The 14,709-nt window shown below is 36.4% G+C and overlaps 2 protein-coding genes across 2 annotated transcripts; both read right to left on the bottom strand.

Annotated features, from left to right (window-relative positions):
- Positions 1–209: 209 nt before the first annotated feature.
- LOC107638230 (F-box/kelch-repeat protein At3g06240-like) lies at positions 210–1,682 on the bottom strand. Its single transcript, XM_088502373.1, has one exon. The coding sequence runs from the start codon at positions 1,591–1,593 to the stop codon at positions 532–534; it is 1,062 nt and encodes a 353-aa protein (XP_088358499.1). The 5' UTR covers positions 1,594–1,682; the 3' UTR covers positions 210–531.
- Positions 1,683–9,747: 8,065 nt separating this feature from the next.
- On the bottom strand, positions 9,748–13,976 carry LOC148575540 (uncharacterized). Its single transcript, XM_088502341.1, has 5 exons — positions 13,862–13,976; positions 13,243–13,577; positions 12,295–13,138; positions 10,478–10,917; positions 9,748–10,380 (listed from the first exon to the last, which is right to left on the bottom strand). The coding sequence occupies exons 1-5, from the start codon at positions 13,974–13,976 to the stop codon at positions 9,748–9,750; spliced, it is 2,367 nt and encodes a 788-aa protein (XP_088358467.1).
- Positions 13,977–14,709: the final 733 nt, after the last annotated feature.

The following is a 14,709-nucleotide window of genomic DNA, read 5'->3' on the forward strand; positions in this document are numbered from 1 at the left end:
CCAGAAATGTTCTGTTGCTCTCTTAATATGTAAGCTATTGAATCCATAGCTATGGATAGCTTTTGGTCAAACTATATCCCTCTTCTTACACATACTAAGTGTAACTCTCCTTTTGTGATCATTTTTCCCTCTTCAATGTCTTTCCATTTTACTTTAGACTAAGGTTTAAAGTTGTAAAACATATTGTTACATTATAAAAAATACATTAGAAATTAAACATATTGTAATGACTGAATATCATCTATGATTTCATAGATCAATTGAAGATGAATACAAAAGCTAGTCATAGGAGAGCCTATCTATCTATATACTCACACTAACAGAACTGGTTAACAGATTTTGGACTCTATGGGATACTCCATATAATAATAGAGTATAAGTTAATAACCATGAAAAAAAGTAATATAATTTCTTCAAGGCTAAATCAAACAAGCATACCAGTGACGTTGCTTTCAGTAATTCTCACAAACCTACAAGCAAAAAAGTGCAGATTCTTCGAAAAACCTTGCCAGCAAGTAACAATAGAATGCATCATAATAAACAAGGCGATATCAAACTCTCAACGTATACCTCCGAAGATACGCGGCTGTCGAATTTCTCGATGCCAGCAGGCCTAAAACTGTCATCACTGAAATTGTAGACAACAAACTTCTGCTCCATGTCCAACCACAGCTCCAATAGTATCTCATCATCTTCGTCGGAAATACAAATCGCCCTTGTAGCGCGCGGAACATTGAAATCGAATCCAAGGAATTCAGGATAATATATCAAATCAGGCACACACAACAGCTTAGTCCAAGACTCTGCAATTCCATAATCCTTCATGATCCAAACATCAGTGAAATGGCTACAGCATGAGAGAACGCATAAACTGTTCTTGAAGACCTCTAATGTCAATTCAAACTCATCAGTATTGTTACCTCCGAAATCAGGAAGCGAAATTCGTCGATACGACTCCAATGCCAAATCGAGAGAAACAATGAACCGATTCTTATCCAACCAATTAAGCATGCCGCTCACGAATCTTCCAGGACAACACGCAGTGCTGCTGAGAGGAAAGTGCTGAATCCTTCTCCAGGAATCAGATCCCAAAGTATGAACCCTAGAGTCGAATTCATGATTCTTAATGTAAAGAACAACCACCACCTTGTAACTGTGAGTCACGTGATCGTAGCCGAATCCCGAGGTAACGACGGAGAAGCGTTGATCTTCCAACGACGGCAAGTTTCTGAACTTTCCGGTGGACGGATTCCAGAGAAGGAGATTTCTGGAAACGGTTAAGAGACAGAGGAGGCCGTTACAGGATCCGACTATGGAGTGGTGGAAGTGGGAGCCGGGGACAGCGGAAGGGAAGAGGCGAGTTGTGGCGGCAGAGGTGGAGGTGAAGGCGGAGGAGAGAGAGTAATCGGTGAAATAAGGATCAGCAAGGCGCGTGAAGATGAGGCGGCGGGGGGAGGATGCATGGAGATGGTTGAGGGCGAAAGAGGGATCGGTGATGAGGGAATTCCATGACTTGCATACGGAACGGAATCGGAGGAGGGTGGTGAGTGGGAGACGAGTGAGGATTTCGATGATGAGGTCGAATGGAAGCATGAGTAGTACGCACAGTGTTGCATGTGCTTTCACGACGCCATTTCTATCGGTGGGTGGAAACTCAGTAGTTGTTAGGTGAAGTTGCTAGTTCAAATTCATCACATCATTTCATACCAACTTTACTTCACTGTATATGTGAGTTTTCACTTTTCACTTTTCACTATATGGCTGATTATTTGTGATTATAAAATTAAGTGTCCAAGCTTATTTTAAACCAAATTTTTAATTAAAGTCTCTTCTTACTATATATATTGTTGCTATTTCTTTTTCTTTCTCCTCTTTTATTATTTTTTTATGCATTTCTTTTTTTTACATCGTCATTGCTGTTGTGGTAATGTTGCCATTATCCTTCTTCTTCTTCTTTCCTTTTTTTTTTTCATTTCTCTTTTATTGGAAAATAGATTCTTTTCAGTTTTTTTAACACTTGAGAAAATGCAGTGCAATTTCTCACCATTAACTTTATAAGTGGGATCAAAATTAAATATAAAAGAGAACAATAAAAAATAAAAAATCATAATTGACACCATCCAATTTTTTATTCACTGAAGAGGATCTACTCCCCTTTTATTGTTATCATCAAAATTACTGCCATCGTCTTCTTTTACATCTCTTTTTTTATGGGCGTAATTGTTGCCTTCTTTAAACACAAAATTTAAGATCAGTAGTATTAACGATTAAAAAAAAAAAACAATTGTATCTCTAAATTTAGTAAAAATTAATAAAAAAATCACAATTTATTTATCCTGATACAAATTAAAAACAAAATTAAATCAAATAATTTTACTAATCATCTTTTATCTTTTGATTTTTCATGTATTTAATTTTTTTTCTTTCATATTTTGAAAGGCAGGTGTTATTCGCTCTAAAATAATTGTTTAATTTTCTTTCACGTTTGTCCCCGTTAATAATAATAATAATAATCAGCTCCTAAAAGAGAAGAGTTAGAAAACCAAATTTGTAAATTTAAGAAGCATTTAAAGTATTTGAATAATGTTAATATTTCAATAATTTTAATAATTAATTTTAATTATAAAATATATAATTAATATTAATGCTTAAAAATTAAAATTATTAAAATTGTTGTGATAAGCATGGGACGTGGATGCCCATTTCTCCATGTGAAGCTCACATTCTCAAGAGAGAATGTATTTAATAAAGGTTAAAAAAGGGTGATATTTTATGTGTATAAATAGGGGATGCATTGCATCCATCTAAACACAGCAATAACAAATATTCCTACCTTTCTCTTCTTTCATATATTATAAAGTCTATTTCCATTTCTCTCTCTCTTTACAGTAATAAAATAAATGCAATTCTCTCTCTTTACTTTTAATACTTCTTTCTATCTTTACATATATATACATATTACAACATATAATATTAATGTATATATACAAATTATTATTGAGCTAATTATATTAATGCTAGAGTCTTCTATTTACATATTTTATTTTATATTTACATCTTCCTTATTTATTTAATTGTTTTACAACACGTTATCAGCACGAGACTCTGATCAAATTTTTAGGAAGACTCCAGGTAACAAATTTTTATTATGTCGAAACTCTTTCATCTTGAATATAATGCTCTTGATATATTTGGAAATAATTATTTATCATGGATATAGATGTTGAAATCCATCTTGATTTAATGGATCTTGAAGATACCATTGAGGCTGAAAATAATACATCCCAGAAGGATAAAAGTCAAGGCCATGATTTTCCTTCGTCGTCATCTTGACATATGATTGAAAAATGAATATCCCACATTAAAAGATCATGCAGATCTGTAAAAAGACCTTGAAGAAAGGTACAATCATGTGATACTTCCTCAAGCCCGATATGTTAGAGAAAATTTTCTCAACCTTACATGCCTCAAATGTGCTCCTGCAGCAGCAGTATCGAGAGAAAGGGTTTAAAAAATATTCTGAGTTAATTTCTTACCTTCTTGTTGCTAAACACAACAATGAGTTGTTATTGAAAAATCATGAAGCGCGCCCAGCTGGCGCTGCCCCATTTCCTGAAGTAAATGTGGCAAATTACCCCAGAAGAAGTAAATGGCAATGTTTTAATAATAAGAAAAATTATGGAAGGAAAAAGAATTATGTTCAAAAGAGAGGATCTCACCGGAAGTGAGATAGAGAAAGGAATATCGGGCAGAATAAATCAACAGAGGATAAGTGTTTCTGTTGTGGTGGAAAGGGCCATTGGTCACGTACCTGTCGTACCCCAAGGCACCTAGTCGATCTTTACCAGGCATCTTTGAAAAAGGACGACAAAGGAAAGGAAAAAATTTTGTCTCAAATGATGCTGAGAACTCCACCACTCATTATGATGTATCTGATTTCTTTGAGGATCCTGAAGGAAATATTGGTCATTTGATCAATGATGGAATAGTTTGATATATGTATGTATTTGTTAAGTATTCAGGTGAATAATTTTACTGTGCATGTACTTCTACTCATTTTATTATTATCATTTGTTTTTGAAGAAAAATGGCAAGGACATATTCTGAAGATATTTGCCTTGCGGATAGTGCAAGTTCGCACACTATTCTCAAAAGTGATATATATTTTACCCATCTTGTGCCAAAAGAGGAATATGTTAATACTATTATTGGCTCAGGCAATGTGATAGAAGGCTCCGGAAGAGCTATAATTTTGTTTCCTGGAGGAACAAAATTTATAATAAATAATGCACTATTATCTACCAAGTTTCTGAGAAACTTGTTGAGTTTCAAAGATATTCGCCGAAATGGATATCATATTGAAACAATGAATGAGGGAAATCATGAGTATTTATGTATTACAACTCATGATTTAAATAAAAAGTTATATTAGAAAAGTTACCCTCACTTTCATCTGGGTTGTATTATACTAAGATTAGTGCAATTGAATCACATGCCATTGTAAACCAGAAGTTTACTAGCCCAAATGAGTTCATAACTTGGCACGACTGATTGGGTCATCCGGGAACAACCATGATGAGGAAAATTATTGAAAACTCTCATGGACATTCACTAAAGAACCAGAAGATTCTTAAAACTAGTGAATTTTGTTGTGCTGCGTGTTCTCAGGGAAAGTTAATTTTAAGGCCATCACCAGTAAAGATTGGATTTGAGTCCCCTGAATTCCTAGAAAGGATTCAAGGTGATATATGTGGACCTATTCATCCACCATGTGGATCTTTTAGATATTTTATGGTCCTAATAGACGCATCTTCGAGATGGTCACATGTGTGCTTATTATCTTCTCGCAACCTGGCGTTTGCGAGATTACTAGATCAAATTATTCGATTAAAAGCACAATTTCCAGAAATCCAATCAAAGCAATTCGTCTTGATAATGCTGGTGAATTTACTTCCCAAGCTTTTGATGCTTATTGTATGGCTAATGGAATAAGTGTTGAACATCCAGTAGCTTATGTTCACACACAAAATGGGTTAGCAGAATCACTTATTAAGCGCCTCCAATTAATTGTTAGACCCTTGCTTATGAAAACAAATCTCCCAACCTCGGTTTGGGGGCATGCAGTTTTACATGCCGCAGCACTTATTCGTTTGAGGCCAACGAGTTATCATCAATTCTCTCCTATGCAATTAACTTTTGGCCAGCAGCCAAATGTTTCCCATTTAAGAATATTTGGGTGTGCAATATATGTTCCCATTGCACCACCTAATCGCACCGAAATGGGACCCCAAAGAAAATTGGGGATATATGTTGGATATGATTCTCCCTCTATAGTGAGGTATCTTGAGATACAAAATGGTGATGTGTTTAAAGCCCGGTTTGCGGATTGTCATTTTGATGAATCAAAATTTCCAACATTAGGGGGAGAGAATAAGCTTCCTGAAAAGGAACTTAACTGGAATGCATCATCATTGATGCATTTAGATCCTCGATCAGTGCAATGTGAACTAGAAGTTCAAAAGATTATACATTTGCAAAGAATAGCAAATGAATTGCCTGATGCATTTTCCGATACAAAGAGGATTACCAAGTCGTATATACCAGTGGAAAATGCTCCAATTCGAATTGATGTCCCAGTAGGACAAGTAGCCACTGAAGCAAATTCACGCCAGAAGCGTGGCAGGGCGAAAAATGCCCCAATTCGAATTGATGTCCCAGTTGGACAAATTGCCACTGAAGCAAATACACGCCAGAAGCGCGGCAGGCCTGTCGGTTCCAAAGATAAAAATCCTCGAAAGAGAAAAGAGGTAAATATTCATGTGGAAAAAGACATAGTAAAGACACCTGCAGTTGTCCAAAATTCTGATATAACGCCAGAAGACGTTCAGGTACCTGAAAATTGTGAAAATGACGAGATCTCGATAAATTATGTCTTTACAGGAGAGAAATGGGACCGAAATAAGACAATTGTCAATGAAATATTTGCATATAACGTGGCATTGAATATCATGCATGAAAGTAAGGATCTTGAGCCAAGATCAGTCGAAGAATGTCGACAAAGGAATGATTGGCCAAAATAGAAAGAAGCCATGAAGGCTGAATTAGACTCACTTGCAAAACGTGAAGTCTTCGGACCTGTAGTCCGTACACCAGAAGATGTAAAACCTGTAGGATACCGGTGGGTATTTGTGAGAAAACGAAATGAGAAAAATGAAGTTGTGCGCTATAAAGCCCGACTTGTGGCACAAGGTTTTTCACAAAGGCCCGGTATAGATTTTGAAGAAACGCATTCCCCTGTAGTGGATGCGATAACATTGCGTTATTTGGTCAGTTTATCTGCATATCATAAACTGCATATGCATTTAATGGATGTGGTAACAGCCTATTTATACGGCTCATTAGATCGGGATATCTATATGAAAGTCCCTGAAGGACTAAAGATATCTAAACCATCCAATGAATATTCATAGGGATTATACTCAATTAAATTGCAAAGATCTCTATACGGTCTAAAGCAATCTGGACGAATGTGGTATAATCGTCTTACTGAGTATCTAGCCAAAAATGGATGATGATATCTGCCCCTGTGTTTTCATAAAGAAAACTGCTTCTGGATTCATTGTAATTGCTGTGTACGTTGATGATTTAAATATCATTGGGACTCCTGAAGAGATTCCAACAATTATAAAAACTACCATATCTTAGTGTCATTGGGGTACTTAATGTATCTTGCTAATAATACGCGACCTGACATATCATTTGCTGTGAATTTACTAGCAAGATATAGTTCCTCTCCAACCAGAAGACATTGGAGTGGAATCAAACAAATCTTTCGATATCTTCATGGGACGGTTGATATGAGATTGTTTTATCTCTATGGATCCAAGTCACAACTAGTTGGCTATGCAGATGCCGGATACTTGTCTGATCCACATAAAGGGAGATCTCAAACAGGATACCTGTTTACATATGGTGGAACAGCTATATCATGGAGGTCCATGAAACAGACGATTGCTGCAACATCCTCTAATCATGCCGAAATACTGGCGATTCATGAAGCTAGTCGCGAGTGTTTTTGGCTGAGGAGTCTGATCCAATATATTCTGTCATCATGTGGACTTATTGATCATAAGATAGCTCCAACTATCCTGTTGAAGATAATGCAGCATGTATTGCTCAACTTAAAGGCGGATACATCAAAGGCGATAGAACAAAGCATATTTCTCCCAAATTCTTCTTCATTCGTGATCTTCAAAATCAAGGGACAATTGATGTGCAACAGATCCGCTCAAGTGACAATCTGGCAGATTTATTTACAAAGTCACTCCCAAAATCCTCCTTTGAAAGATTGGTACATGAGATTGGGATGCGCCGATTTCGAGACATTAAATGATGTTGACAAGAGGGGGAGACTGTACTCTTTTTCCCTTGATCAAGTTTTTTTTCCCATTGGGTTTTTCTTGACAAGGTTTTTAATGAGGCAGCCCCATCATTAAAGGATATTGTACTCTTTTTCCTTCACTAAGTTTTTTTCCCACTGGGTTTTTCTTTAGTAAGGTTTTAACGAGGCAATAATCCTAAAATGGTCATCCAAGGGGAGTGTTGTGATAAGCATGGGACGTGGATGCCCATTTCTCCATGTGAAGCTCACATTCTCAAGAGAGAATGTATTTAATAAAGGTTGAAAAAGGGTGATATTTTATGTGTATAAATAGGGGATGCATTGCATCCATCTAAACACAGCAATAACAAATATTCCTACCTTTCTCTTCTTTCATATATTATAAAGTCTATTTCCATTTCTCTCTCTCTTTACAGTAATAAAACAAATGCAATTCTCTCTCTTTACTTTTAATACTTCTTTCTATCTTTACATATATATACATATTACAACATATAATATTAATGTATATATACAAATTATTATTGAGCTAATTATATTAATGCTAGAGTCTTCTATTTACATATTTTATTTTATATTTACATCTTCCTTATTTATTTAATTGTTTTACAACAAGAATATTAGTATTTTTAAAATATTTAAATTTTTGTATAAGATTAAAATAGTAACGCACATTCAGTTGTTTTCATATAAAATTGATAGTTAAAAATTGTTAGATGATAATTTAATTAAACCTGACAAATTATGTAATCGTTCTTAACTATTAATTTTACGTAAAGACAAGTGCATAGAATCTCTACTTAAGATTAATAATCCTCCCAATGATATAATGAGAACACTTATCATCTTCTTATTTCTCACTTTTGGTCTCAACTAGACCTTCTGTATAATTTAAACCCGTTTGTCCATATCTCAAATACTCAACTTTTTATTAGTGATGTGTGAATGAGAACTAACCGGAATTAGAGTATATTATTATCTTAGATCACTGATGATTTTAAGAGAATCATACAAAGCTGATCTGTTTCTAGCCTTAATGATCATATTGCAGATGGATGGTATTAAACTGAAAATACAAGAGGAGTTTACTCAACTTCAAATGATTTTCAATGGCTTCTTGAAAGGTAAATTCAATGAAATTTGGACGATGATTGGACTTGGTTATAGAGACTGAGGTGCCCTGAAAAGGTAACATTTTTACTTTGCCTAGCCTTACATCAAGCCTTACCAACAAACTCCCTTCGTCATGCTCGTGGATTAGCTACTTCAGCACTTTGCCCAATATGCAACCTTCATCAGGATACTGTCCTACACTGCTTGTGGGATTGGATTGTTATTGTTGATTTTTGAAAAAAAAATTAAAGATTTTTGATAGTGTATCATTTTTTGTCACTTACTTGATTTGCCGGATAAGGTTAATGGTTCAAATACAGGCTTATATGCTTTTTATTGCTTCCTTTTGGTGGGTTTGGCGGTGGAGGATGAATTCTATCTTCGATGATAATGTTTGGTCAATAAATGATGCCTATTGGAAGGTAATTAGGTTCTATTTAAAAAGAGATATGCTTACTCCGTAATTGATTTGTATCAAGATGTTATTTATTGCTGATGCTTACCACCTTTAAATGCGGTTAAGCTCAATGTTGATGGCAGTATTTGATTAATGCTGCAGTGTTTGTAGCAAGAGCGTGTGAAATGTTGTAAAAGAAGAGGAGAGTGAAGATAAGAAATTTAGGTGTATTGAATGGTAAAATTCAGTTACACTATTAGAGTTATCTTTTTTATATAGATACATAGATAGGTGCCACATTAGTTGGCTTCTAACTAACTATCAATTATTAACAGAAATTGATTCTATCAGAAAAAATTCTACTTCTAACTATTAGTGACTCTCTTTTTTTTACAATGTGCAAGTGATTAGTTTGGTTAACTGGTTTCTTTATGAGTCAAGTAACATCTTCCCTCAAGTTAGGAGTGAAAATATTTTTCAGGCCTAACTTGCCAATAAGAGCAGAAAAGGTTCCTGGATTAAGAGGTTTGGTCAATAAGTCTGCAAGTTGTTCACGAGTGGAAATTGGCAAAAGATGAATGACTTTTTCGAGCACCTTGTCTCTTACTATGTGACAATCAACCTGAATATGCTTTGTTTTTTCATGAAACACTGGATTGGAGGCTATGTGAATTGCTGCCTGGCTATCACAATAAATGCTAACTGGTTGCTTTAATTCTAGTTGTAAATCTAACATGATCTTCTTTATCCATATGGCTTCTCTAGTGGCTGATGCAAGTGTCTGATACTCAGCTTTTGCAGAAGAGGCAACTGCAGTTGTCTGCTTTTTACTTTTTTACGATACAATGGAGCTTCCAACATAGAAACAATAGGTAGTAGTGGATCTTCTAGTGTCTGGGCATGCTGCCCAATCTGAATCTGAGAATCCTGTGACTGTGATGTCTGCGCTTGCAGGGAAGAATAGACCATTAGTTGGGGCTCCTTTGATGTATTTGAGAATTCGGATTGCTGCCTTGAAGTGCACATCAGTTAGTGTTTCAAGAAACTGACTTAATTTGCCAATAGCAAAGCTGATTTCGGGTCGAGTATCAGCTAAATAGAGTAACCAGCCAATGAGCTTTCGATACTCAGTATTGGAGGGCAGTGGTTTTTCCCCACCTTTTGTCAATTTCGAAGAGTAATCCATTGGTGTGGAAGCTGGTTTGCAGTCCTCAAGTTGATGGTCTCTCAAGATATCTAGTACATACTTTCTTTGGTACAAGGCCAGGCTATCCTTGCCTCGAGCAACCTCCATGCCTAGGAAGTATTTCAAGTCACCAATGTCCTTTATGCTGAATTTTGTATCCAACAATGACTTTATGAAGTTAATTTCAGTCATGTCATCGCCAGCTATCACAACATCATCAACATAAATCAGCAAGGCAGTGAAGCCACTCAGTTGAGACTTGGTAAACAAACTATGATCAGACTTTGATTGAGAATAACCATAATCCAACAGAACTATTTTCAGTTTGTTGTTCCATTGGCGGCTGGCTTGTTTGAGGCCATAGAGGGACTTCTCCAACTTGCAGACCAAGTCCGGGGGGTTCATTCAAACCAGGAGGGGCTTGCATGTAGACTTCTTCCTCAAGATCACCATGTAAGAAGGCTGTATTGATATCAACCTGTTTGAGAAACCGGCCCTTGGCTATAGTAAGAGCTAACACGATTCTTAATGTGCTGAGCTTTAAAACGGGACTAAAGGTGTTAAGGTAATCAATGCCTGGCACTTGAGTGAAGCCTTTAGCCACTAGGCGTGCCTTGTATCTCTTAATCGTGCCATCAGGATTATGTTTCAACTTAAACACCCACTTACAACCTATTGCCCTCTTTCCAATTGGTAGAGCAGTGAGCTGCCAAGTCTTCAGTTTCTGAAGAGCATCGAGTTCCTCTTTAATAGCACTTCTCCAACAATTATGTTGTATTGTTTCTTCGAAGTACTTGGGTTCTTTATCAGTAGAGATGACTAGGGAGAAGGATTTATGATTTGAAGAAAGTGCACTATAAGACAAAAAGTGTGAGATTGGATACCTTGAATTTGAGTTGGAATTTGTTGTGGTGCTTATTCACTGATAGCTTTCTAGGTATTTAGGTGTCTTTCTTTTTCTGGTGGATCTTCTTGGAATCAGATTTTGTTCAGTGTTTTGTGCTGTTTGAGATGCATGCTATGTTGATGGAATGAAATCTTGTGATGCATAACTAATTGTGTATATCTCGTGTCCTGAGGAATTCTCATGTAATGATGCATGTTCAAGTGAATTATTAATGTCAGGTGTCACTGCTTGAGTGTCAGTGGGTGCTGGTGTAGGTGTAGTAAAAGTGGATGCGAGGATAGTACACACATCATATGTGAAAGGATCATGTATGAGTGGATGTTGACTGTTGCTAGATGCAAGATGAGGAATAGATGAATTAGAGCAAGTATTTGAGTTTTGATTAGAAAAGGAAAAATGGTTTTCATAGAATATTACATTCCTAGACACAAATATCTCTCTTAAATCCATATCCATCAAAAGGAAGCCTTTGGTTCCTTCCTTAAAACCAAGAAAAACACATCTCCTAGCTCATGGATCTAACTTAGTTCTACCCGAACTGATTGTGCTAGCAAAAATCAAACAACCAAAAATTTTAAGGCCAGTAATTATTGGGAGTGAGTGATGCAGCACATAATAGGGTGACAGATGATTTAAAAACTTTGATAAAATTTGGTTTATGATGTGCACAACATGTGCCACTGCAAGATTTCAGAAACATTTTGGCACATTTGAATGAAATAGAAGTGCCCGTGTCACTCTTAGAATGTGCTGGTGCTTTCTTTCAACAATTTCATTTTGTTGGGGAGTTTCGACACATGAACGTTGATGTAGTATCCCAGTTTCATTATAGAATGACTGCATTAAAAATTCTGCACCATTATCATTTCTAATAATTTTGATTTGTTTATGGAACTGAGTTTTTGCAAACACAACAAAATTCTTTAACAAGAAAGTGACTTCAGAGTTTGATTTCATAAAGTTCACCCAAGTAAATCTTGACTTAACGTCTACTATAGTAAGAAAATATTTGTGTCCATTTATTGAAGGAATTGAGAGAGGTCCCCATATATCTACATGCATCATATCCAAACAATGCTGCGATTTGATAGTGCTTAAGCTAAATGGCAGCAACTTTTGCTTTGCCAAGTGACATGCATTACAAGGATTCTCATCCTTGTCATAGGTAATGAAATTACAATGTTTTTTCATGTCAATTAAACCACTACATGGTAGATGTCCTAATCTATAATGCCATAGGTCCTTATCTCTTATGCTTTATATATTTATGATGCATGATGTGGTAATGCTTGTGCCAAATTGTAGATTCCTCGCCTCATCTTTCAGTGTATAAAGGCCTCCATCAGATTCAGCTTTGCCAATCATCCTCATGGAGTTGCAGTCCTGAATCTCACAGAGTTTGTCATTAAAAATCATTTGACAATGCAATTTGGCCGTGAGTTTGGAAACCGAAACTAGCTTGTAGTTGAAAGAAGGTATGTATAATGCATTTGTCAAATACATATTTTTTGAAAAATGTATTGTTCCAATTGTGTTGCTGAATGTAATAGTGCCATCTGGCAGCCGCACTATAATTGGATCAATTTTGTGATATGTTTGAAAATCATCAAGGGAGTATGATACATGGTCTGTAGCCCCAGTATCAATTACCCATGCAGTGCACTTGTTGTTTGAAATTGTTAGTGTCTTAACACTTGTTTTGAATTGAAGAATATGTACTAAATTACCTTGATGAGATGGTGACTGTGATTGTGTCACAATTTGGTCAGTACTTTGAATAGGCTTTAGCTCATAATTGGCCAAGAGTGCTGATAAAGCTTGTCTTTGCTCTGCAGTAAATCCAGAATCGACAGCCCTGCCTCTAGCCAATTGGCCACTGAGTTTCTCATTGTCTTCCTTAGTTTTTGCTATTGCCATGTAGTTTACAGCAGCTTCTCCACTATTCCTTTGCTTCAAGTGTGGAGGATAACCATGCTTCTTGTAGCATGATTTAATGTTGTGTCCTAGCTTCCCACAATGTGCACATTGCACCTTTCTACTTTGTCCTCTTCCGCCTTGATTTCTTCCTCCTCTACCTCTTCCTCTCCCTCTGTTTTGTCCAGATTCCACAAAGTTCAGGGAAGGAGTAGAATTCTTCACGATTTGTGGGGAGAGAATTCACTTTGGAATTGTCTTTCTTGTTAGGTGAGCATCGCAAATACATCGTTCAAGCTAGGAAAAGGATTCATCATCATCACTTGTGATCTCACACCAGAGTACTGATCATTTAATCCTCTCAAGAACCTGATTATTCGATCTTCAGACCTGTGACTCCTAATTACTCCTAATCCACAATTACAGGTTACACCACATTGGCACAATGGAATGCTTCTAAAATTATCAAGCTCTTCCCAAATTGTCTTCAATCTTGTGTAGTATGAAGTTACATCAAGTTCGCCTTGTCTTATGGCATACAATTCTTCCTGAAGCTCAGCGACTCTGTACCTATCACCCTGGTGGTATCGGTGCTCAAGTTCATTCCAAATATCACGGACAACATTGTTCCATATCAACGATTGAGATATGCATGACTCTAGAGAAAGATTAAGCCAAGACACTACGTACGTATTAAACCTTTTCCAGGGTTCAAACAAGCTACCGTCCTTCTCCGGTTCGGTTATCGTTCCATCCACGAACCCGAATTTGTTCTTCGATTCCAACGCCAATACCATTGCTCTCCTCCAAGATCCATAATTTTTTCAATTCAAGATCACATTTGTGATCGATACTCCGGGATTCTCAGAAGGATGAAGATATAGTAAGGGTTTGACGATTCTTGTGCCGAATTCGAAAAAGAGGTAGGGATCGGATTGTTACCTCGACTCAATTGAGTTTGTAGTGCAGTGATTTGATTAAGGAAGTAAGCGATGCTCTGTAGATTGACGGTTGCTGCATCAGGTGAATCTTGGTTGCTACGATTAGGTTCTGCCATTGATACTCCAAATCAGCGCTAGATATGCACGATTCAGACACTGAAATCTCTGGATTGTAGTGAGACATAGCGACCAAGTCGTTCTTCTCTCTCAACCCTTTTCTTGAACCCACGCTACTCTATTAGAGTCCACGCTCACCGCACCATGATTAATGGTGCAGTGTTTGTAGCAAGAGCGTGTGAAATGTTGTAAAAGAAGAGGAGAGTAAAGATAAGAAACTTAGGTGTATTGAATGGCAAAACTCAGTTACACTATTAGAGTTACCCTTCTTATATAGATACATAGATAGGTGCCACATTAGCTGGCTTCTAACTAACTATTAATTACTAACAGAAATTGATTCTAACAGAAAAGATTCTACTTCTAACTATTAGTGACTCTCTTCTTTCTACAATGTGCAAGTGATTAGTTTAGTTAACTGGTTTCCTTATGAGTCAGGTAACAGTATTCGATCAACGACAAGTTTGAGTGGGTGTGGAGGTCTTGTTCGCTCCCACAATAGACTTTGGCTTTTTGAATTTTCTATACGATTTTTCTCAATGGATATTCTATTTGTGGAATTAGAAGCAATTCGTCATGGTCTACAATTGGCATGGGAGCATGGATTTAAAAATGTTTGGTGCGAGTCAGATTGTGTAAAAATTATAGAACTAATAAATCTACACAAGTGTTATCCCCAGATGAATATTAGTTCTGAACTAGAGAATATCATGAAGCTGCTCCAAAAAGATT

The sequence above is a fragment of the Arachis ipaensis genome, chromosome B1, assembly GCF_059453495.1.
Source record: "Arachis ipaensis isolate K30076 ecotype BB chromosome B1, ASM5945349v1, whole genome shotgun sequence".
In the NCBI taxonomy this organism is placed as follows: domain Eukaryota; kingdom Viridiplantae; phylum Streptophyta; class Magnoliopsida; order Fabales; family Fabaceae; genus Arachis; species Arachis ipaensis.

Coding starts and splice junctions, on each gene's coding strand:
- LOC107638230 (XM_088502373.1), bottom strand. CDS start 1,593: ATGCTTCCATTCGACCTCATCATCGAAATCCTCACTCGTCTCCCACTC.
- LOC148575540 (XM_088502341.1), bottom strand. CDS start 13,976: ATGGCAGAACCTAATCGTAGCAACCAAGATTCACCTGATGCAGCAACC. Junction 10,918..12,294: donor GAATCTACAATTTGGCACAA/GCATTACCACAT, acceptor CCTTCTCCCTAG/TCATCTCTACTGATAAAGAA. Junction 10,381..10,477: donor CCCCCGGACTTGGTCTGCAA/GTTGGAGAAGTC, acceptor TCTCAATCAAAG/TCTGATCATAGTTTGTTTAC.